The sequence below is a fragment of the Hippocampus bargibanti genome, linkage group LG03 (assembly GCF_051943395.1).
Source record: "Hippocampus bargibanti isolate YZ-2025 linkage group LG03, ASM5194339v1, whole genome shotgun sequence".
In the NCBI taxonomy this organism is placed as follows: Eukaryota; Metazoa; Chordata; class Actinopteri; order Syngnathiformes; family Syngnathidae; genus Hippocampus; species Hippocampus bargibanti.
The window spans coordinates 30,534,376-30,557,788 of record NC_142736.1 but is presented as its reverse complement, the minus strand read 5'-3'; the positions used below and the strand labels follow the sequence as shown (position 1 = coordinate 30,557,788).

The 23,413-nt window shown below is 46.1% G+C and overlaps 2 protein-coding genes across 2 annotated transcripts; both read left to right on the top strand.

Annotated features, from left to right (window-relative positions):
* The first annotated feature begins 745 nt into the window (after positions 1–745).
* On the top strand, positions 746–11,395 carry LOC148900943 (uncharacterized). Its single transcript, XM_088993177.1, has 7 exons — positions 746–2,325; positions 2,416–3,202; positions 5,740–5,879; positions 7,146–7,158; positions 7,233–8,596; positions 8,687–9,473; positions 11,357–11,395. Exons 1-7 carry the CDS (start codon positions 746–748, stop codon positions 11,393–11,395), a joined length of 4,710 nt encoding a protein of 1,569 aa, XP_088849303.1.
* A 77-nt stretch (positions 11,396–11,472) lies between these two features.
* Positions 11,473–22,436, top strand: gpib (glucose-6-phosphate isomerase b). Its single transcript, XM_088993035.1, has 18 exons — positions 11,473–11,629; positions 13,037–13,127; positions 13,204–13,272; positions 14,408–14,527; positions 14,624–14,707; positions 16,168–16,314; positions 16,651–16,722; positions 16,806–16,850; positions 17,536–17,589; positions 17,892–17,952; positions 19,079–19,122; positions 19,203–19,355; positions 20,485–20,614; positions 20,709–20,785; positions 21,576–21,704; positions 21,772–21,847; positions 22,027–22,093; positions 22,188–22,436. The coding sequence occupies exons 1-18, from the start codon at positions 11,511–11,513 to the stop codon at positions 22,309–22,311; spliced, it is 1,662 nt and encodes a 553-aa protein (XP_088849161.1). The 5' UTR covers positions 11,473–11,510; the 3' UTR covers positions 22,312–22,436.
* Positions 22,437–23,413: the final 977 nt, after the last annotated feature.

Genomic DNA, 23,413 nt, shown 5'->3' with positions numbered 1-23,413 from the left:
AAGGTTATGGATAGCTTTAAATGAAAAGAAGCACATAAATTTGGTTTCTAACTATTAAAAATTACAACAAGACTAATAATAATAACAAAAATAACGATAAATATAACCATGACAATGATAATAATAATTAATATTTTGTAATTTACGAGAATATTTTCTTGAAACTATTTTATTTGACTTCCCAAAAGCAGAATCAAAACAATGGCTTCAGATTCGGACAAGATGCTTTCTTGTTACTCATCCAGTTATGACTATAATTCAAATAGTTCAGAAGAGGAAAGCATAAATGTTTGAAATTGATTAAAGAAGTCCTTCCGTATCAATTCGATCCGTCAAGACTTCAATGTAGCGCCCAGAAAATGCACAAGATGGCGCACAAGCTCAGTTGAAAATGGGCTGATTTGTGTGCTGGGAATTACACTTTCTTTATGGTGTTACCACAATCTGTAGTCTTGGTGCGACACAACAATTCACCATTGCGTTATTTATGTAGTTTTCCTTCTAATTTCGCCATCAATGCGGATCAACACGATGTTTTCAGACCAAACAAAGTACAGTGAGACCTCAACTTACAAACACCTTATCTTACAAACTTTTCGTCTTACAAATGTCAAATTTATGAAAATTAAACCTTATAATAAGCACTATTTTCATAATACACACCCACCGCGGCTGGCGGAGTGATCTTCGGCGGAAGCACACGACCGAACAGCACCAGAGGTTAAGTTACCAACAGTCCTACCGGATGCGAGACAGGGCCCGGGAGCGGGCTGCCCAGGCTAATCTCGAGCCGCCAGCAGGGACCCGAGGGGGTGCCCGGACCTTTCCGCGTGGGGGGCACGCGGCCGTGGAGCCGATGGAGATGGGGGTCGAAAGGGCCGTTGAGCGGGCGCCGGAGCGACGCAACACCGGCCCGGCATGCCAGCTCTGCGGCAAGTTGGGTCATCGAGCCCCGGACTGTCCCAGTTGGGGGCTTCCCGGAAAGACCCCCAGTGACTGTAAGTTACCCCGTCCACACAAGCAACGGGTTCCCTTAAGGTCCGCGGGGGGGTTCACGTCGCGGAGACTGGAGCTGGATGCCGTTATACACGGTCCCACCAGGACAATGTCCGTTCGGGCCTTAGTGGACTCGGGGGCCGACGGCTGTTTTATAGACCCGCGCGTCGTGTCGGCGTTGGGGTGTCGGGTTGTTCAGCTGGGGGCGAGTCGGAGCATACTCGATCTCGACGGTCGGTTACTCGCCGAGGTTACGCAAGAAACCGTGCCGCTTCGACTCGTACTCTCGGGCAATCACGTGGAAAACCGGCGGTTTTTCGTGATGCGTTCACGCTCGGTTCCCATCGTGCTCGGGTTACCTTGGCTGGGGACCCACAATCCGGCCATTTCGTGGGACGGACCTACCATTCAGGGGTGGAGCCCCCTCTGCTACGCTCACTGCCTCCGGTCGGCCGCGGGTGGGCCGGCACCATCTCACAGCTACCCTAGGGAGGAGATTAGCCTAGAGGGGGTGCCGCCCTGTTACCACGACTTACGACAGGCGTTCAGCAAGGACCGCGCCCTGTCGTTACCACCGCACCGTCCCTATGATTGCGCCATTGACATTCAGCCCAACGCTCCGTTTCCCAGTTCTCGTCTGTACAACGTTTCCCAACCCGAACAACAGGCTCTCCGGGACTACATTGACTCTTCGCTCGCGGCCGGGCTCATTCGGCCATCAAGGTCACCTCTGGGAGCGGGGTTCTTTTTTATCACTAAAAAGGATAAATCGTTGCGTCCGTGCGTGGACTATCGGGGACTCAACGAAATAACTATAAAGAACAAATACCCGCTCCCACTGATTGACTCCGCCTTCGCGTCCCTCCAGGCCGCGACCATCTTCACTAGACTGGACCTCCGGAGCGCTTATCATCTTGTTCGGGTCAAAGAGGGGGATGAATGGAAGACCGCATTTAAGACACCTCTGGGACACTTCGAGTACTTGGTGATGCCGTTTGGTCTCACCAATGCACCCGCTGTGTTCCAGAACCTTATTAATGATGTCTTGAGGGATTTTCTGAATATTTTCTGTTTTGTGTATTTGGACGACATTTTAATTTTTTCTGAGTCCCTTGAGGCACATCGCCAGCACGTCCGGCTAGTTCTGCAGCGGCTGCTGCAGAATCGACTATACGTCAAAGCCGAGAAGTGTGAATTCCACACCTCCTCCTTATCCTTCCTGGGCTTCATCGTGGAGCGGGGGCAGATCCGGGCTGACCCAGCCAAGACCGAAGCGGTAGTAGAATGGCCCACACCCACCTCTCGCAAGCAGTTACAACGCTTCCTGGGGTTCGCCAACTTCTACCGCCGCTTCATCCGGGACTACAGCCGGAAAGCCCTCCCTCTCACCCAACTCACCTCCACTAAGACCCCGTTCAGGTGGACGAGAGAAGCGGACGCCGCGTTCCGGCTGCTGAGAGAGGCTTTCTCTCACCCCCCAGTTCTCCGCCATCCAGACCCCAACGGCGCGTTCATTGTGGAGGTAGACGCCTCGGACTCAGGCGTTGGGGCAGTACTCTCCCAACGCTCCTCAGTCGACCAGCAGCTCCACCCCTGCGCCTTCTTCTCCCGCCGCCTCAGCTCCGCCGAAGCCAACTACGACGTGGGCAACAGGGAGCTGCTCGCCGTCGTATTGGCTCTTCAGGAGTGGAGGCACTGGCTCGAAGGGGCGAAGGAGCCGTTCACCGTGCTTACGGACCATAAGAACTTGGCGGTCATCCGGGCCGCCAAGAGGCTGAACGCACGCCAGGCACGGTGGGCGCTCTTCTTAACACGCTTCTCCTTCACCCTAACCTACTGTCCAGGAACAAAGAACACCAAGCCCGACGCCCTCTCGCGGATCCACGAGCCAGCAGACAAGGAAGACCTTGCGGAACCCATCCTGCCCGGCCGCCAGATCATGGGGGCGCTCCAGTGGGAGGTCGAACGGAGGGTCATGGAATCATTAAAAGGTACCCCGACTCCCGATAAGTGTCCCACAGGCAGACTGTTCGTTCCCCAGTCGCTGCGCTCGGAGGTGCTCCAGTGGGGGCACGCATCCAAGGTGGCGTGTCACCCAGGGGTGAGCCGCACCGAGCACCTCGTCTCCCAGCGATTCTGGTGGCCGCGGCCCCGCGACGACGTGGCGGACTTTGTTAAGGCCTGCCCGGAGTGCGCCTGTGGCAAGGTCTCCCATCAGCCTCCGGCAGGACTGCTCCGCCCCCTACCTGTTCCCCCGCGCCCTTGGTCCCACATATCAGTGGATTTTATCACCGGCCTCCCCCCATCCCGTGGTAAGACGGTCATTCTCACAATAGTGGACCGGTTTTCTAAGTCGGCACACTTCGTGCCGTTGACCAAGTTACGGTCCGCCATTGAGACGGCGACACTATTGGTCAAACACGTCGTCCGTCTCCACGGGATCCCCACTGACATCGTGTCGGACCGAGGGCCCCAGTTCGTATCCCGGGTCTGGAAGCGTTTCTGCAGGTCCATGGGGGCGTCGGCCAGCCTGTCCTCCGGTTACCATCCACAGTCCAACGGCCAGACCGAGCGGAAGAACCAGGACCTGGAGGCGGCCCTGCGCTGCGTATGCCTTCATCGTCCCTCGGCCTGGTCCATCCATCTCCCGTGGGTGGAATATGCCCACAACACCCTGGTCTCCTCAGCCACAGGTCGGTCACCGTTTATGTCGGCTTATGGCTACCAGCCGCCGCTCTTTCCCACACAGGAAGGGGAGGTGGAGGTCCCGTCGATACAACACCATCTTCGGCGGGCCCATCGGGTATGGAGGGAGACCAGGGCAGCCCTATCACGCACGGCAGTCCGGAACCAAAGGGTCGCGGATCGCCGTCGCCGTTCCGCGCCAGCCTACCAGGTGGGCCAGAAGGTCTGGTTGTCCACAAGGGACCTACGGCTGGCCGGGACAACCCCCAAATTGGGTCCGCGTTTCGCGGGCCCCTTCACTGTGGAGGCCATCATTAACCCGGTCGCGGTCCGACTTCGGCTGCCCGCCTCCATGAAGATCCACCCGGTTTTCCATGTATCTCTCATCAAACCGGTGGAGTCCAGCCCCTTGGCCCCCCCTCTTGCCCAACCCCCCCCCCCGCGGATGGTGGATGGAGGACCGGCATACGCAGTGCGGGAGATCCTGGATTCACGCCGCAGGGGAAAGGGCATCCAGTACCTGGTCGACTGGGAGGGTTACGGACCGGAGGACCGTCAATGGGTTCCGCGAACCTGGATTCTGGACCCGTCGCTCCTGAGAGACTTCCACGAGGCTCACCCGTCGAAACCAGGTGGGCCGCCAGGAGGCGTCCGTTGAGGGGGGGGTACTGTCATGAGCCAGTTGACAGCGGGGCGGGGCCTCCGTTCCCGCCGCTCGCCAGCTGCTGTCAATTCCCTCCTCATTAACTGTGGACATTTAAACCCGACGCTGGCATCCACCCAGCGTCGGAAGATACTTCGCCTTATGCCAAGCTAGTACGTGGAACTTGTTACCAGTACATTATTTGCTTCGCCCGAGGAATGATTTTAGCCACGAACGCGTTTGTTGTTTGCACCGCGTCGTAGGTTGTTTTGCACCCCCGTGTGCCACTTTATTTTCTTGGTTAGTGTGGTTGGGTGGATTGCCGCCACTCACCCACTAACATTGTCAGTTGTCATTTTGAGTTTGTTTCACGAGTTTTTACCGGGTCCGCGCATTTTCGGACCCGCGCTTTATGTTAATAAATCCTTTGCCGGTCCCCACGCCTCTGTCCTGCTCTACGATCCACCGCCTATACCACACGTTCCTGCTCGCCAGCTGCCACTGTCGCCGCCGGAACGTGACAGTCCTCATGGAAGGTGACTCTCCTTCCATAAGCCATCAACGACCATCAAAAAGGTAAATAAAACTTTATTTTACAGCACAGTTTATTTCTTTAATTACAGTCCTCATGTAATGCGCCTCTCTTTCCAAACAGCAATTCCCTTTGACCTTCGACCTCCAACGCCATTCCATCAAGCCATAAATGACCATCACAAATGTAAATAAAGTGACCTTATTATACAATGCAGTGTATTTCTTTCATTACAATACAATAGCACATTTATTATAAATAGAATAAGGTATGTTGTGTGTAGTTTTTTAGGCTTATTTAGTTGAAAAGTATATTTTATGGAAACCCGGGAACGGATTATTCCCATTTTAATGGTTTGCTATGGGAATTTGTTTTTTGAGATACACACTTTTCGCCTTAGACACTCTGTCTGGGAACCAATTAAGTTTGTAAGTTGAGGTCTCACTGTATTGCAAAATGCATTGTGTGTCGCTTTCTCGGTCAGGGGCGTTCCCTCCGTGACGTCACATAGGGGATCGTCATCAACTCGAAAACAAGACTTATTGTATATTCCGCGCAAGTCTTAAAATGGAAAATATAGCTATATGCGGTGGAATCTTTGTAAAATGCGCTCAGTAGAAGTCATTTGAAGTGATTTTACAAATTATGGACACAAGTTGTCGGGAGGCGTCGGTTGTCCTTTAAATCTTTACTTATACTGAAGTACAGAGTGTGAAAAATGTTATTTTTCCACAAGTGCCAAATATGCAGTGCAAACCCTTGAGGACACACAAGGGGGAGGAGGTGTGACATTCATGCACCATGTCTGAATATAGAAAGAGTAGGAGGAGCCCGGGCTTGCCCAACAAAAATGTTTGGTGCTCACGCCCTCGGTCCCACTCAGCCCAACTTTGGACTCAACAACATGGGACTCCCGCATGACCCCGTTTTCCAGCGGTTGCAGGAATGGTACACGGCCCATGCCTTGAACCTCAACATGAGGCACATGTTTGAAAGTGACAAGGAGAGGTTCCACAAATTCAGGTAGGAAGCATCCCACCTAAACTGGGCTCTTGTGTTCTGTTATTATGCTGTGTTTGCATCAACTCGAGTGATCTGACTTGATCCAAGTCAGATTTCAGTTGCCAATTTTTCAAACGTGGGTCTTGTTTATCAAAAATGAATGATACTTGAGTTTGACTTGAAACTGACACTGTGATATGTTAAAGCTAAATAAAGTAAAATAAAAAAGTGTAAACGAACGGGCTATATTATGTGGAAATTTTGGCATTAGAGAAGTAAAAAAATATAACGTAATGAAAATAACAACAGGTTTGCTATTGTCCCACTCCAACTAACAACCTTTTTAACTCATACACTGCCAGACGTGCAAAAATGTGTCCACTGCAGTACTCCAGTGCCAGGGTTTGTGTCATTTTCACTTGAATTCCAGCACCCACAGAATATTGAGTTTTAGGACTACATAAATATTCAATGCAACATGAGAAACGTTAGACTGTCTTCTTTCATCAGAAAAAAAAGAGTTAATTCCTAAATTAAATGGGTCTGGAGTCATATGAGCTTAAAATGAGGGCGGCTGTCCAAAGAAGAAGGCTACGTTCCTCATCAAGTGTTTAATGCTTAGGAAACCGGCCACTCCTTTCCATCAAGCCATCAATGACCTTCACAAGGGTAAATAAAATGACTTTGATATACAGTACAGTTTATTTCTTTAAGTATAATACCATAGCACATTTATTATACATAAAATAAGGTATATTTTGTGTAGGTTTAAGGCTTAGAAAATTATGTTTTATGGGGACCTGGGAACGGATTACTCTAATTTTAATGGTTTCCTATGGGAAATTAATTTTTGGGATACACACTTTTCGCCTTATGCAGTGTATTTATTTCATTACAATACAATAGCATATTTATTATACATAGAATAAGGTATGTTGTGTGTAGTATTTTAGGCTTATTTAGTTGAAAAGTATATTTTATGGAAACCCCGGAACGGATTATTCCCATTTTAATGGTTTCCTATGGGAATTTGTTTTTTGAGATACACACTTTTCGCCTTACACACTCTGTCTGGGAACCGATTAAGTTCGTAAGCCAAGGTATCACTGTATTTGTTTCCAAATCTTGAAATGGCCTTGCTCCTATTTACCGCTCCAAGTTCATCCACCCCTACACATCTTCCCGACACCTCAGGTCTTACTCGATATGCCAAAAAACTAAACGGAGGCTCAGAACTCACGCGTAGTCTTTTGGCATTCGACTCTTCATGATACCGACTTGATCTAGGTTTCACTCCCTGGTACTTTCTACTATCTTTTTGACTGCTTTATTTCCTGTATATGATAGCTGTCCATGTTAAGCGTTTTGTTACAGCTTCTGCTGGGGCTTCCCGGAAAGACCCCCAGTGACTGTAAGTTACCCCGTCCACACAAGCAACGGGTTCCCTTAAGGTCCGCGGGGGGGTTCACGTCGCGGAGACTGGAGCTGGATGCCGTTATACACGGTCCCACCAGGACAATGTCCGTTCGGGCCTTAGTGGACTCGGGGGCCGACGGCTGTTTTATAGACCCGCGCGTCGTGTCGGCGTTGGGGTGTCGGGTTGTTCAGCTGGGGGCGAGTCGGAGCATACTCGATCTCGACGGTCGGTTACTCGCCGAGGTTACGCAAGAAACCGTGCCGCTTCGACTCGTACTCTCGGGCAATCACGTGGAAAACCGGCGGTTTTTCGTGATGCGTTCACGCTCGGTTCCCATCGTGCTCGGGTTACCTTGGCTGGGGACCCACAATCCGGCCATTTCGTGGGACGGACCTACCATTCAGGGGTGGAGCCCCCTCTGCTACGCTCACTGCCTCCGGTCGGCCGCGGGTGGGCCGGCACCATCTCACAGCTACCCTAGGGAGGAGATTAGCCTAGAGGGGGTGCCGCCCTGTTACCACGACTTACGACAGGCGTTCAGCAAGGACCGCGCCCTGTCGTTACCACCGCACCGTCCCTATGATTGCGCCATTGACATTCAGCCCAACGCTCCGTTTCCCAGTTCTCGTCTGTACAACGTTTCCCAACCCGAACAACAGGCTCTCCGGGACTACATTGACTCTTCGCTCGCGGCCGGGCTCATTCGGCCATCAAGGTCACCTCTGGGAGCGGGGTTCTTTTTTATCACTAAAAAGGATAAATCGTTGCGTCCGTGCGTGGACTATCGGGGACTCAACGAAATAACTATAAAGAACAAATACCCGCTCCCACTGATTGACTCCGCCTTCGCGTCCCTCCAGGCCGCGACCATCTTCACTAGACTGGACCTCCGGAGCGCTTATCATCTTGTTCGGGTCAAAGAGGGGGATGAATGGAAGACCGCATTTAAGACACCTCTGGGACACTTCGAGTACTTGGTGATGCCGTTTGGTCTCACCAATGCACCCGCTGTGTTCCAGAACCTTATTAATGATGTCTTGAGGGATTTTCTGAATATTTTCTGTTTTGTGTATTTGGACGACATTTTAATTTTTTCTGAGTCCCTTGAGGCACATCGCCAGCACGTCCGGCTAGTTCTGCAGCGGCTGCTGCAGAATCGACTATACGTCAAAGCCGAGAAGTGTGAATTCCACACCTCCTCCTTATCCTTCCTGGGCTTCATCGTGGAGCGGGGGCAGATCCGGGCTGACCCAGCCAAGACCGAAGCGGTAGTAGAATGGCCCACACCCACCTCTCGCAAGCAGTTACAACGCTTCCTGGGGTTCGCCAACTTCTACCGCCGCTTCATCCGGGACTACAGCCGGAAAGCCCTCCCTCTCACCCAACTCACCTCCACTAAGACCCCGTTCAGGTGGACGAGAGAAGCGGACGCCGCGTTCCGGCTGCTGAGAGAGGCTTTCTCTCACCCCCCAGTTCTCCGCCATCCAGACCCCAACGGCGCGTTCATTGTGGAGGTAGACGCCTCGGACTCAGGCGTTGGGGCAGTACTCTCCCAACGCTCCTCAGTCGACCAGCAGCTCCACCCCTGCGCCTTCTTCTCCCGCCGCCTCAGCTCCGCCGAAGCCAACTACGACGTGGGCAACAGGGAGCTGCTCGCCGTCGTATTGGCTCTTCAGGAGTGGAGGCACTGGCTCGAAGGGGCGAAGGAGCCGTTCACCGTGCTTACGGACCATAAGAACTTGGCGGTCATCCGGGCCGCCAAGAGGCTGAACGCACGCCAGGCACGGTGGGCGCTCTTCTTAACACGCTTCTCCTTCACCCTAACCTACTGTCCAGGAACAAAGAACACCAAGCCCGACGCCCTCTCGCGGATCCACGAGCCAGCAGACAAGGAAGACCTTGCGGAACCCATCCTGCCCGGCCGCCAGATCATGGGGGCGCTCCAGTGGGAGGTCGAACGGAGGGTCATGGAATCATTAAAAGGTACCCCGACTCCCGATAAGTGTCCCACAGGCAGACTGTTCGTTCCCCAGTCGCTGCGCTCGGAGGTGCTCCAGTGGGGGCACGCATCCAAGGTGGCGTGTCACCCAGGGGTGAGCCGCACCGAGCACCTCGTCTCCCAGCGATTCTGGTGGCCGCGGCCCCGCGACGACGTGGCGGACTTTGTTAAGGCCTGCCCGGAGTGCGCCTGTGGCAAGGTCTCCCATCAGCCTCCGGCAGGACTGCTCCGCCCCCTACCTGTTCCCCCGCGCCCTTGGTCCCACATATCAGTGGATTTTATCACCGGCCTCCCCCCATCCCGTGGTAAGACGGTCATTCTCACAATAGTGGACCGGTTTTCTAAGTCGGCACACTTCGTGCCGTTGACCAAGTTACGGTCCGCCATTGAGACGGCGACACTATTGGTCAAACACGTCGTCCGTCTCCACGGGATCCCCACTGACATCGTGTCGGACCGAGGGCCCCAGTTCGTATCCCGGGTCTGGAAGCGTTTCTGCAGGTCCATGGGGGCGTCGGCCAGCCTGTCCTCCGGTTACCATCCACAGTCCAACGGCCAGACCGAGCGGAAGAACCAGGACCTGGAGGCGGCCCTGCGCTGCGTATGCCTTCATCGTCCCTCGGCCTGGTCCATCCATCTCCCGTGGGTGGAATATGCCCACAACACCCTGGTCTCCTCAGCCACAGGTCGGTCACCGTTTATGTCGGCTTATGGCTACCAGCCGCCGCTCTTTCCCACACAGGAAGGGGAGGTGGAGGTCCCGTCGATACAACACCATCTTCGGCGGGCCCATCGGGTATGGAGGGAGACCAGGGCAGCCCTATCACGCACGGCAGTCCGGAACCAAAGGGTCGCGGATCGCCGTCGCCGTTCCGCGCCAGCCTACCAGGTGGGCCAGAAGGTCTGGTTGTCCACAAGGGACCTACGGCTGGCCGGGACAACCCCCAAATTGGGTCCGCGTTTCGCGGGCCCCTTCACTGTGGAGGCCATCATTAACCCGGTCGCGGTCCGACTTCGGCTGCCCGCCTCCATGAAGATCCACCCGGTTTTCCATGTATCTCTCATCAAACCGGTGGAGTCCAGCCCCTTGGCCCCCCCTCTTGCCCAACCCCCCCCCCCGCGGATGGTGGATGGAGGACCGGCATACGCAGTGCGGGAGATCCTGGATTCACGCCGCAGGGGAAAGGGCATCCAGTACCTGGTCGACTGGGAGGGTTACGGACCGGAGGACCGTCAATGGGTTCCGCGAACCTGGATTCTGGACCCGTCGCTCCTGAGAGACTTCCACGAGGCTCACCCGTCGAAACCAGGTGGGCCGCCAGGAGGCGTCCGTTGAGGGGGGGCATGGAAGGTGACTCTCCTTCCATAAGCCATCAACGACCATCAAAAAGGTAAATAAAACTTTATTTTACAGCACAGTTTATTTCTTTAATTACAGTCCTCATGTAATGCGCCTCTCTTTCCAAACAGCAATTCCCTTTGACCTTCGACCTCCAACGCCATTCCATCAAGCCATAAATGACCATCACAAATGTAAATAAAGTGACCTTATTATACAATGCAGTGTATTTCTTTCATTACAATACAATAGCACATTTATTATAAATAGAATAAGGTATGTTGTGTGTAGTTTTTTAGGCTTATTTAGTTGAAAAGTATATTTTATGGAAACCCGGGAACGGATTATTCCCATTTTAATGGTTTGCTATGGGAATTTGTTTTTTGAGATACACACTTTTCGCCTTAGACACTCTGTCTGGGAACCAATTAAGTTTGTAAGTTGAGGTCTCACTGTATTGCAAAATGCATTGTGTGTCGCTTTCTCGGTCACGGGCGTTCCCTCCGTGACGTCACATACTCGAAAACAAGACTTATTGTATATTCCGCGCAAGTCTTAAAACGGAAAATATAGCTATATGCGGTGGAATCTTTGTAAAATGCGCTCAGTAGAAGTCATTTGAAGTGATTTTACAAATTATGGACACAAGTTGTCGGGAGGCGTCGGTTGTCCTTTAAATCTTTACTTATACTGAAGTACAGAGTGTGAAAAATGTTATTTTTCCACAAGTGCCAAATATGCAGTGCAAACCCTTGAGGACACACAAGGGGGAGGAGGTGTGACATTCATGCACCATGTCTGAATATAGAAAGAGTAGGAGGAGCCCGGGCTTGCCCAACAAAAATGTTTGGTGCTCACCCCCTCGGTCCCACTCAGCCCAACTTTGGACTCAACAACATGGGACTCCCGCATGACCCCGTTTTCCAGCGGTTGCAGGAATGGTACACGGCCCATGCCTTGAACCTCAACATGAGGCACATGTTTGAAAGTGACAAGGAGAGGTTCCACAAATTCAGGTAGGAAGCATCCCACCTAAACTGGGCTCTTGTGTTCTGTTATTATGCTGTGTTTGCATCAACTCGAGTGATCTGACTTGATCCAAGTCAGATTTCAGTTGCCAATTTTTCAAACGTGGGTCTTGTTTATCAAAAATGAATGATACTTGAGTTTGACTTGAAACTGACACTGTGATATGTTAAAGCTAAATAAAGTAAAATAAAAAAGTGTAAACGAACGGGCTATATTATGTGGAAATTTTGGCATTACAGAAGTAAAAAAATATAACGTAATGAAAATAACAACAGGTTTGCTATTGTCCCACTCCAACTACCAACCTTTTTAACTCATACACTGCCAGACGTGCAAAAATGTGTCCACTCCAGTACTCCAGTGCCAGGGTTTGTGTCATTTTCACTTGAATTCCAGCACCCACAGAATATTGAGTTTTAGGACTACATAAATATTCAATGCAACATGAGAAACGTTAGACTGTCTTCTTTCATCAGAAAAAAAAGAGTTAATTCCTAAATTAAATGGGTCTGGAGTCATATGAGCTTAAAATGAGGGCGGCTGTCCAAAGAAGAAGGCTACGTTCCTCATCAAGTGTTTAATGCTTAGGAAACCGGCCACTCCTTTCCATCAAGCCATCAATGACCTTCACAAAGGTAAATAAAATGACTTTGATATACAGTACAGTTTATTTCTTTAAGTATAATACCATAGCACATTTATTATACATAAAATAAGGTATATTTTGTGTAGGTTTAAGGCTTAGAAAATTATGTTTTATGGGGACCTGGGAACGGATTACTCTAATTTTAATGGTTTCCTATGGGAAATTAATTTTTGGGATACACACTTTTCGCCTTATGCAGTGTATTTATTTCATTACAATACAATAGCATATTTATTATACATAGAATAAGGTATGTTGTGTGTAGTATTTTAGGCTTATTTAGTTGAAAAGTATATTTTATGGAAACCCCGGAACGGATTATTCCCATTTTAATGGTTTCCTATGGGAATTTGTTTTTTGAGATACACACTTTTCGCCTTACACACTCTGTCTGGGAACCGATTAAGTTCGTAAGCCAAGGTATCACTGTATTTGTTTCCAAATCTTGAACTGGCCTTGCTCCTATTTACCGCTCCAAGTTCATCCACCCCTACACATCTTCCCGACACCTCAGGTCTTACTCGATATGCCAAAAAACTAAACGGAGGCTCAGAACTCACGCGTAGTCTTTTGGCATTCGACTCTTCATGATACCGACTTGATCTTGGTTTCACTCCCTGGTACTTTCTACTATCTTTTTGACTGCTTTATTTCCTGTATATGATAGCTGTCCATGTTAAGCGTTTTGTTACAGCTTCTGCTGTTGTTAAAGTGCTATATAAATCAATATGTATTGTATTTTCTCCAGTCTCACCTTGCAGACCGATGACGGAGAGATCCTGTTGGACTATTCCAAGAATCTCATCACCGAAGATGTCATGAAGATGTTGGTGGAGCTGGTATATCATCTGGCGTGCTGAAATATCAGCATTTTCTGTGTTCTTTAAAAGACCACGTAGTTTGTGTCTTTGGCAGGCCAAGTCGAGAGGCATGGAAGCGGCCAGAGAGACCATGTTCACCGGAGAAAAGATTAATTTTACTGAGGTACGAAAAGTATACTGGATATAAAAAGAACAAGAAAAAGTACACCATAGTTATTTGGAGATAAGGTTGGTTGTCTTCTGGGGCTGCGTTGCTACTTCTGGCACAGGTTAGCTTGAAATTTAATAAAATGTTGACACTGTACTCTGGATTACTGTACAGTGATACGTTTACAGTGACAGATACAGTGATAAGTTTACAAACTTAATTGGTTCCCAGAAAGTGTGTGTAAGGCGAAAAGTGTGTCTTCCAAACATTGATTTCCCATAGGAAACCATTAAAAATGAGAATAATCCATTTCCAGGTCCCCATAAAACATAATTTTCGACTAAATAAGCCTTAAAACTACACAAACTATACCTTATTTTATGTATAATAAATGTGATATTGTATTGTAATTAAAGTAATAAACTGTACTGTATAATAAAGTCGTTTTATTTACCTATGTGATGGTCGTTGATGTATTTGCCTCTTGGTGATATCCGAGTGAAGTTGCCGTGCTTTCTCCACGATAATACCCTCACACACTGTCCCCTGCAAGCTGCTTTTCGTTCGTGTTTTTCCATGATCTCCTTATTCTGCTCGATCGTAATTTTCTTTTGTGTTCTCTTAACACTAGCCTGAGATGGGGTCTTTTTCGTTCTAAAAAAAAAGGTAAAATATCCACTCGATAACAAACCACGTTTGCACTGCGTGCACTCAAAGAAAGTGGGTGTGGAAAAGTAGTCCGGCAGCCACGGTGGCACTGTTCGGCCGTGTGGTTTGGTGTTCTTCCGCCGAAAACTAGTCCGCCAGCCATTGTGGCGCTCCGTGTGTTTCCCGAAACAGTTCGTTTGCCGAGATTATATTATATTGCCAAGATTATATTATATTCTATATATATTACGAGAATATATATATTATATTCTCGTGAATTTAATATTCGTAAGGCGAAAAGTCGTTAGCTAAAGCATTCGTTAGCCGATGTATCACTGTACTTGGCAAGTCACATCAGATCACGTTTGGCAGATACGATCTGTGTTTTGAAACTATGAAGGGTACTATAAAATTTTCAAGACTATCAGGACATTGCATCGTGAAAACCAAAGTGTCAAATAGTTTAGTCTTGGATCTTTACGAACGTGTCCATGCGCTTTAGGGTCGTGCTGTACTCCACGTGGCTCTACGAAACCGCTCCAACTCTCCCATCTTGGTAAACGGCAAAGATGTGATGCCGGATGTTAATAAGGTCCTGGAGAAGATGAAGCATTTCTGTCATGTGAGTAAAATTGCATCATAAATATATATATAAAAAAAACAAGTGTGAAGTCACATCTGGTTGTTTGTCTGTTGTTCTTTCTTAATTTTATATCAGAGGGTTCGTAGCGGTCAATGGAAGGGCTACACAGGGAAGAGCATCACAGACGTTGTCAATATTGGAATAGGAGGATCAGATCTTGTGAGTAATTTCTCTGGGTACTTTGGTTCCTTCCAATACAGTGAGACCTCAACTTACGAACTTAATTGGTTCACAGACAGAGTGTGTAAGGTGAAAAGTGTGTATCTCAAAAAAAATTTCGCATAGGAAACCATTAAAATGGGAATAATCCGTTCCCGGGTTTCCATAAAATATACTTTTACACTAAATAAGCCTTAAAACTACGCACAACATACCTTATAATAAATGTGCTATTGTATTGTAATGAAAGAAATACACTGCATTGTAATATAAAGTCACTTTATTTACATTTGTGATGGTCATTTATGGCTTGATGGAATGGCGTTGGAGGTCGAAGGTCAAAGGGAATTACTGTTTGGAAAGAGAGGCGCATTACATGGCGACTGTAATTAAAGAAATAAACTGTGCTGTAAAATAAAGTTTTATTTACCTTTTTGATGGTCGTTGATGGCTTATGGAAGGAGACTCACCTTCCATAAGGACTGTTGGTAACTTAACCTCTGGTGCTGTTCGGTCGTGTGCTTCCGCCGAAGATCACTCCGCCAGCCGTGGTGGGTGTGTATTATGAAAACAGTGCTTATTATAAGGTTTAATTTTCGTAAATTTGATGTTTGTAAGACAAAAAGTTTGTAAATTGAGGTATTTGTAAGTTGAGGTCTCACTGTATTCTAAAAACATACAGAGCAAGTTGATTGAACAATCGAAATTGTCCCGAGGTGTGAGTGCGAGAACAAATGTTTGTAAATAGATATCTATGAATGGAAGCCCTCTATACATGCGTCCTCCACAATGTGATAAGAGCAACTTTAACCTCATCTCGGCGGGTGAGCAGATGAGGGGAGTAGGTAGAAAATAAAACTGTCACCGATGTGCTTCAAAACTTCGAGATAGGAAGGTGCTTGATGGGTGCCCTTCTTAGGTTCCCGAATCTAATCTGTGTTTACGTGCTCGGCATTTGGAATTTTGGAGCAGGCTTCCTTCCCCCTTCTAGTGTCAAGGTTATGATGACTTTTTTGAACTACAGTGAGACCTCAACTTACGAACTTAATTGGTTCCCAGACAGGTACTCCTCTCCTTTTAGTATCTTCGGAATTTTTGGTTTAATTCCCCAGTCTTTACTTTTGACATTTGTTAAAAGACCACTGAGGGTAACCACAGTTTGTGAGTGCTCTCCTAATATGTTTTGACTTCTCACTGAAATAAGAAAATAAAATATTAAATGTAAGTAGATATACTGTACAGGTTCGAATATTGACAAGGAAAATCACACCAAGAAATGTATTGGTACTTTCAAGAATCAATCGATTGTAGCTCCTTGTTAAAATCCACCGAATTGTGAATAACGAACTGAAACGAAAAGTTTTGGACGTACATTGAAAAATTGGATGGTAAAATTAAGTCAATCTTGAAAGTTGCACATGTACTTAACATTTTTCTTACGCGATGTGGGTGACTGGCAGGGGCCCCTGATGGTGACAGAAGCCCTCAAACCGTACTCCAAGGATGGACCCGCCGTGTGGTTTGTGTCCAATATTGACGGGACACACATCGCCAAGACGCTAGCGCAGCTCAATGCTGAGACCACTCTCTTCATCATTGCTTCCAAGGTACTGGAGGGGCTTAAACTGTGGGTTGGCAAAGACAATTTAGCAAAGATACTTTAACGGCTTGAGGATTCTCATGCACATTTCATTAAAATAATAATAATAATAATAAACATCCAAATTAATTTTGAGTGAATATGATCAACTTGTTTTGACATTTTCATGAACTTAAGAGGTTTATACAAGCAGAAGAAACAATTTTAAAAACAGAAATATTTCATCTTCAATGGCACTTAACACAGCACACCATGTACATGTTTCTATTAGCATCAAAGACAATTGAGAGAATTTCATACATCTAACACGTTTTTTTTTCCATTTCATGGCCATTTTTGTCAGACCTTCACCACTCAAGAGACCATCACAAACGCAGAGTCGGCCAAAGCGTGGTTCCTGGAACACGCCAAAGATGTACGTGAGTGTGAGCTTAGACAGCAGATGTTCCTTTTCATGCTAGCTAAACAAAAAATGACCATATTTTCATTTCACCACAGAAAAACGCTGTGGCAAAACACTTTGTCGCTCTGTCTACCAATGGCGTAAGTGACATGATATACATGATCAAATTCATCGATCTTGATAGCTCGAGAATGACCTAGCTAGCTAGCATACCTGTCAACTTATACGTTTCCCTCGTATTGTATACGTTTTTTTTTTTATCATTTCAAATAATGTACGGCGTAATACAACTTTTATACAGGGGAAAACAATGCAATTGTGAAGTGATCTTCCAAAGACCATTTTGGCTCAAATCCAGTCCCAAATCCAAACTTCTGGTAGCAAACGACAATAATGCCCCTACTAATAATCGCTACTATCGTCACGGCAAAGCAGCAAAAGTAATCATCAATCGTACTGTATATATTTTTAATCGCTGCCTAAGCATAAGGTGCGCATGCGCGGTACGATGTCTGTATTTTTGCTTGTGTTAGCGTTTTTTTTTTAAATCATTTCAAATAATGTACAGCATACTACAACTTTTATATGGGAATTGTAATCATTTATAATGGCAACTACAAGCCGAGGTTGACAGGTATACTCGCGAGCGACCGAGCTAGCTAGCGAGCGACCGAGCTAGCTAGCGAGCGACCGAGCTAGCTAGCGAGCGACCGAGCTAGCTAGCGAGCGACCGAGCTAGCTAGCGAGCGACCGAGCTAGCTAGCGAGCGACCGAGCTAGCTAGCGATTAGCGATTGTCGCTAAATGCCGCCTTTCTGTCTTTCAGCCCAAAGTGAAGGACTTCGGCATCGACACAGAGAACATGTTTGAGTTCTGGGACGTGAGTGTTCTTTCTGTATGGCAGCTATATTTAAGTACAACTTTGTGACCGGGGCTGGGGGTTCAAGCTCGGGAGTAAGCAGATGCCCTCCCCTCGTGCCTCCCCCTCAGTTATTATTGGCGGTGACATTCTCTCTTGCAGAGGTTACTGTACAAACTGACCCATAGATAAAGGTTGTTGAGCTGCATTTGGTTGCTATTTTAAGTACATTGGCTTTGTGTCACCATGTTATATGTTTTGTCTATCGCTTTTGATTTTGATATCAATGCATTTGTGAATACGTGTGTGTTTTTCCCTTTTAGTGGGTTGGAGGACGTTTCTCCTTGTGGTCAGCGATTGGAATGGCCATTGCCTTGCACATTGGTTTGTACATTACAAGTTGTTATGTGATCCCTTACTGGATCTGTGACAACTTTCTCATGACAGAGAATGAAAGAAAAGTCTTAAAGGACAACCGACGTCTCCGGACAAGTTGTGTCCATAATTTGTAAAATCGCTTCAAATGACTTCTACTGAGCGTATTTTACAAAGATTCCACCGCATATAGCTATATTTTACGTTTTAAGACTCGCACTGAATATTCAGGAAGTCTTGTTTTCGAGTTGGTGACGAGTCCTCACGTCACGTCACTGAAGGAACGCCCCTGACTGAGAAAGAACACATTGCAGCAGTCCCTTCGTCACGTTAATGCATTTTGCGGTACTTTGTTTGGTCTGAAAACTTTGGTCTGTTGATCCGTGTTGATGGCGAAATTAGAAGGAAAACATAAATAACACGATGGTGAATCCTTGTGTGTTGTGACAAACATTTTGAGCCCATTGAGCCCATGTATTATTATTACACACGGAGCTTTGTCGCCATCTTCTGCCTGTTTTGGGTGTGACACCCCCTCCTATTGGCTCAAAATTACACAGGATAAATTATTTAATCGATTGCAAACATGTATGCTTTCCTCTTCAGAACTATTTGAATCATATTCATAACTGCACGTGTAACAGGAAAGCATGTTCTCCAAATCTGAAGCCATTGTTTTGATTCTTGAGCAATGCAAGACGTCTTAGTGTGACACCATGAACAAGGGGGCGGGACCTTCTGAAACTGGCCACTTCCGGTTTTAATTTTTTGCAATTTCAGCACACTTTAAGTCATTTTTTATTGGTGTTTTGCATTTGACTAAAAATATCATACTGCGTGTTTTGGGTATTTTAGATGCTATAAAACGTTTTTCTGGTGTCAGTTAGGAAACAAAAAAGTGATGTCGGTTGTCCTTTAAACTATATGCATTCAATAATATTAACACTTATGCTAAAATGAAAAGAATAAGAATGTCAATACTGTTTTTCTAAGATGCTTCGACAGATATTAGATTAGAACATTTAAGAGTCATAATGTATAATAAAAAATGTGTTTGCGACAATACATTTAAAAAAATGACACTAATTACCGGGAAGCACGTTCGTGTTTTGACCTTTTTTTTTCTTATCATTAGGTTTTGACAACTTTGAGAAGCTGCTGGCAGGCGCCCACTGGATGGTCGGTCATTCAGATGATCAATTAAATGTAGAGAAAAATACTCATTATTTTGAACAGAAATGTTTAACTTATCTCTCCAGGACAAGCATTTCCGCACGGCTCCCCTGGATAAAAATGCTCCAGTGCTGCTTGCTCTGTTGGGCATCTGGTACATCAACTTCTTCCACACAGAGACCCACGCCATGTTGCCCTACGACCAGTACATGCATCGCTTTGCTGCCTATTTCCAGCAGGTCAACACCTCCGCAAAAACAATCCATGTTCTTTGATTTAAGAATTTCAGCAATAGTAGACATAACAGTGTCATTGATAGAGAAGAAGAAGTTATGATGCTGTTATATGCTTAGTCAACATGTGTGACTCGAATACACAATTGAAGCACAGACAGCCTGGGGTCAATCTGAGGTCAACAGCCACAGCTTGTTAAACTGTCATCTTCATCTCGGAGAGAGATCCGGCCTTGGACAGAATTTAGGACTTGGGATACTCCTTTATCACCGAAGCAATTTACGACTTAAAACCCCTTCACAGGAAGAGCTCATTAGCCAGGATACAAATTTATCAGTTCATGGAAGAGACAATGTTTTATTGCTTACAGCTGTTGGGGCTCAGAACGTTTCAGGGGCGTGGTACTATAGTCAAGAAAACTATGTTTTACTAATGTGTCACTTAAAGGACAACCAAGCTTGGACGCCATCTTGTACATTTTCTGGGACGCTACATTGGAGTCCTGACGGCTCAAATTGATACGGAAGGACTTCTTTAATCGATTGCAAACATTTATGCTTTCCTCTTCAGAACGATTTGAATCATATTCATAAATGAATGAGTATCATCAAAGCATCTTCTCCGAATCTGAAACTATTGTTTTGATTCACAAGCAATGCAAGACGTCTTGGCGTGACGTCACGAACTGGGGGCGGGACTTTCTGAAAATGCCCAATTTGCAGCTCAATTTTTTTTTCAGATCTTGGACAATTTAAGTCATTTTTATTGATGTTTTTCATTTGACTAAAAATATTAGCCTTTGTGTTTTGGGTATTTTAGATGCTATAAAACGTTTTTTTTTTCTGATGTCAGTTAGGAAACAAAAAAAAATGGTGTCGGTTGTCCTTTAAATTTGCATATAAATAGCTTGGCAGAGGGCTGCAGAATTCAGACGTCTGTCATGAATGGCTGCGTCTCCTGCCGGCAGTAAAAGACAATCTTTCTGGGTTTGAGCCTTCGTCCACAGTGTCCGATCGAACATCTGACAGTCATCGACTGCAACATTTTACAGATCATTCTGGTTTTACCTCACACCCTGTTAAAGGTTAATTTGATGACTTTCACCTCTTCCTGCATTTTTTTTTTGGGATGCAGGGTGACATGGAATCCAATGGCAAATACGTCACCAAGCACGGCACTCGTGTAAATTATCACACCGGACCCATCGTGTGGGGTGAGCCAGGCACCAATGGGCAGCATGCTTTCTACCAACTTATCCATCAAGGTAGCTTCAATTCAACACACCACTCAATGTCAGAAAGACCATTCAAATATCAGTGTAATGACAGAGTCAAATGGTTTGTGCCTTGTTAATACAGGAACGCGCATGGTACCGTCTGACTTCCTCATCCCGGCACAATCGCAGCACCCTGTCAGGGACAACCTACACCATAAGGCAAGTGGACATAAGCGAACATTCGCTCATGGGGCCGGACGTGGGATCCATCAACCATTGAAATGCTACTTCTAACTAAAGTGATACCTCGGCTTACGATCGCTTTAGCTAACGAACTTTTCGCTTTAAATCCGTGAGAATATAATCTTGGCATGCGAACTACTATTCGGGAAACACATGGAGCGCCACAATGGATGGCGGACTAGTTTTTGGCGGGAGAACACCAAACCACATGGCCGAACAGCGCCATGGAGTCCTGACAGCTCGAATTGATACGGGAGGACTTCTTTAATCGATTGCATACATGTATGCTTTCTTCTTCAGAACTATTTGAATCATATTCATAACTGGATGTGTAACAAGAAAGCATCTTCTCCGAATCTGAAGCCATTGTTTTGATTCTCCAGCAATGCAAGACGTCTTGGCGTGACGTCACGAAATGGGGGCGGGACTTTCTGAAAATGCCCAATTCGCAGCTCAATTTTTTTGCAGATTTTGGACACTTTAAGTCATTTTTATTGGTGTTTTGCATTTGAATAAAAATATCACACTGCGTGTTTTGGGTATTTTAGATGCTATAAAACGTTTTTCTGATGTCAGTTAGCAAACAAAAAATGGTTGCGGTTGTCCTTTAAATTTGCATAGACTCTCAATAGTTTAGCAGAGGGCTGCAGAGATTAGGCGTCGGTCATGAATGGCTTCATCCCCTGCCGGCAGTAAAAAGCAATATTCCTATCTTTGAGCCTTTGTTCACAGTGTCCGAATAAACATCTCCGACATGGGTTTACAGATCCTGGTGGCCAACTTTTTGGCCCAAACGGAGGCTCTCATGAGGGGAAAAACCACCGAGGAGGCCCGGAAAGAGCTGGAAGCTAGTGGGCTAACTGGGGAAGCTTTGGAAAAGATTCTGCCACACAAAGTGGGTCACAACCATACATAACTCGTATGGTACTTTATATCATACCTATTTTTGTGTGTACTTTAAGGTATTCCAAGGAAACCGGCCCACCAACTCCATCATTTTCAAGAAACTGACCCCTTACACGCTCGGTGCTTTAATTGGTGAGAACTAAGGCCAAACTAGGAATTGAGCATTCTTATTTATTTATTTTGGAAAGACAACAAACAGTATCTTAATTTTAATACGCTGGGTCGGAACACACGATAGAATCCCCAATTGTGACTCCATTTTGATGGATCTTTTGTTCATTTTTAAATAAAATTACGTATGTTTTTTTCAGCTATGTATGAGCATAAAATCTTCATCCAGGGCTTGATGTGGGAAATTAACAGCTTTGACCAGTGGGGGTGAGGATCTTTTTTTTTTTACTTCATTGTCAACTGTGATTTTATAATTAATATAATCATTCCTAATTCTATGTCCTATGTTACATGTTATTAGCGTGGAACTGGGAAAGCAACTGGCAAAGAAAATTGAACCTGAGCTGCAGGACGCCGCAGAAGTTCACTCCCATGACGCGTCCACTAACGGACTCATTAATTTCCTTAAAAATAACTTTGCCTGAGATTTGAGCTCTCCACGTCATTTCCATCACTGTCAATCAGGTCAATTTCCACGTGAAGAAACAATGTGCGTGTTTGTACAATGTGTATAAAAGAAAATAAAAGATCTTCTTTTACACTGCCAAAAGAGGTGTCGTATGCTGCTGTTTTTTTATAATAATAATAATCATCATCATCATCATAAACTATCAAGGTCACTTTACAGTGTAAAGTTTACACTCACGATAAGTTTTTTTCTGATTTTGTTTTCACCTGATTTCCATCCAAAAGGCTCTTGGGGGATTTTCCGGTTTAAAGTATTGTAGTCATTTTTACTATGTTCAAAATCCATATAGCATGATGGGGATGGGAACTCCCTACACCACAAATAATTTATATCTATATCCTTCTTCTTTTATTTATTATTGCATTGTATTATATTTTATTTATTATAGTACCTATGCTTGTCTGTGACTGTAAAGTGTCCTTGACAGCTTTGAAAGGCGCTTAAAATGTAATGTATTATTATTATTATTTATGGGTTACTTTTTGTGATGTAATGTAAGGAAAGAGATGCCCGTTTCACGGTAAGATCAGGGTGAGTATAGTTTTTGCTTTTTTGAATGTTGCTGTGCCGATGACCATTTTGTGTTTGGGAGCCTTTTACTGAGCGAGTTGCTTGTTCTGTAGCCACAAAGGGACGCATTTCTTCTTGTGCCGGTCTCTAGCCCGGATAAATACAGAAGGTTGTGTCAGGAAGGGCATCCGACGTAAAAACTTGGCCAAAACAAACATGCGGATCAAACCTCTAAAGATGGAGGACACTGATTTGCTGTGGCGACCCCTTGAAGGGAAAAGTCGAAAGGAAAAGAAGAGATTAATGGGTTACTCACCAGTGTATAGCATATACACACATAGAACACCAGGTGGCAGGAGAGCACCGGTTGCACTTTTGCAGCCAACAATTCATTTCAAGAGACTATGATTTAGCCCAATCTCATACCTGTCAACCGGCCGTATTTTGTATGATTTTTGCATATTTTTAGATGTGTCCGGCACACAAGCAGATTTGTGCGGGAAACACAAAACTTATTAAATATAATTTAGAGATATTTTCGATTCCGT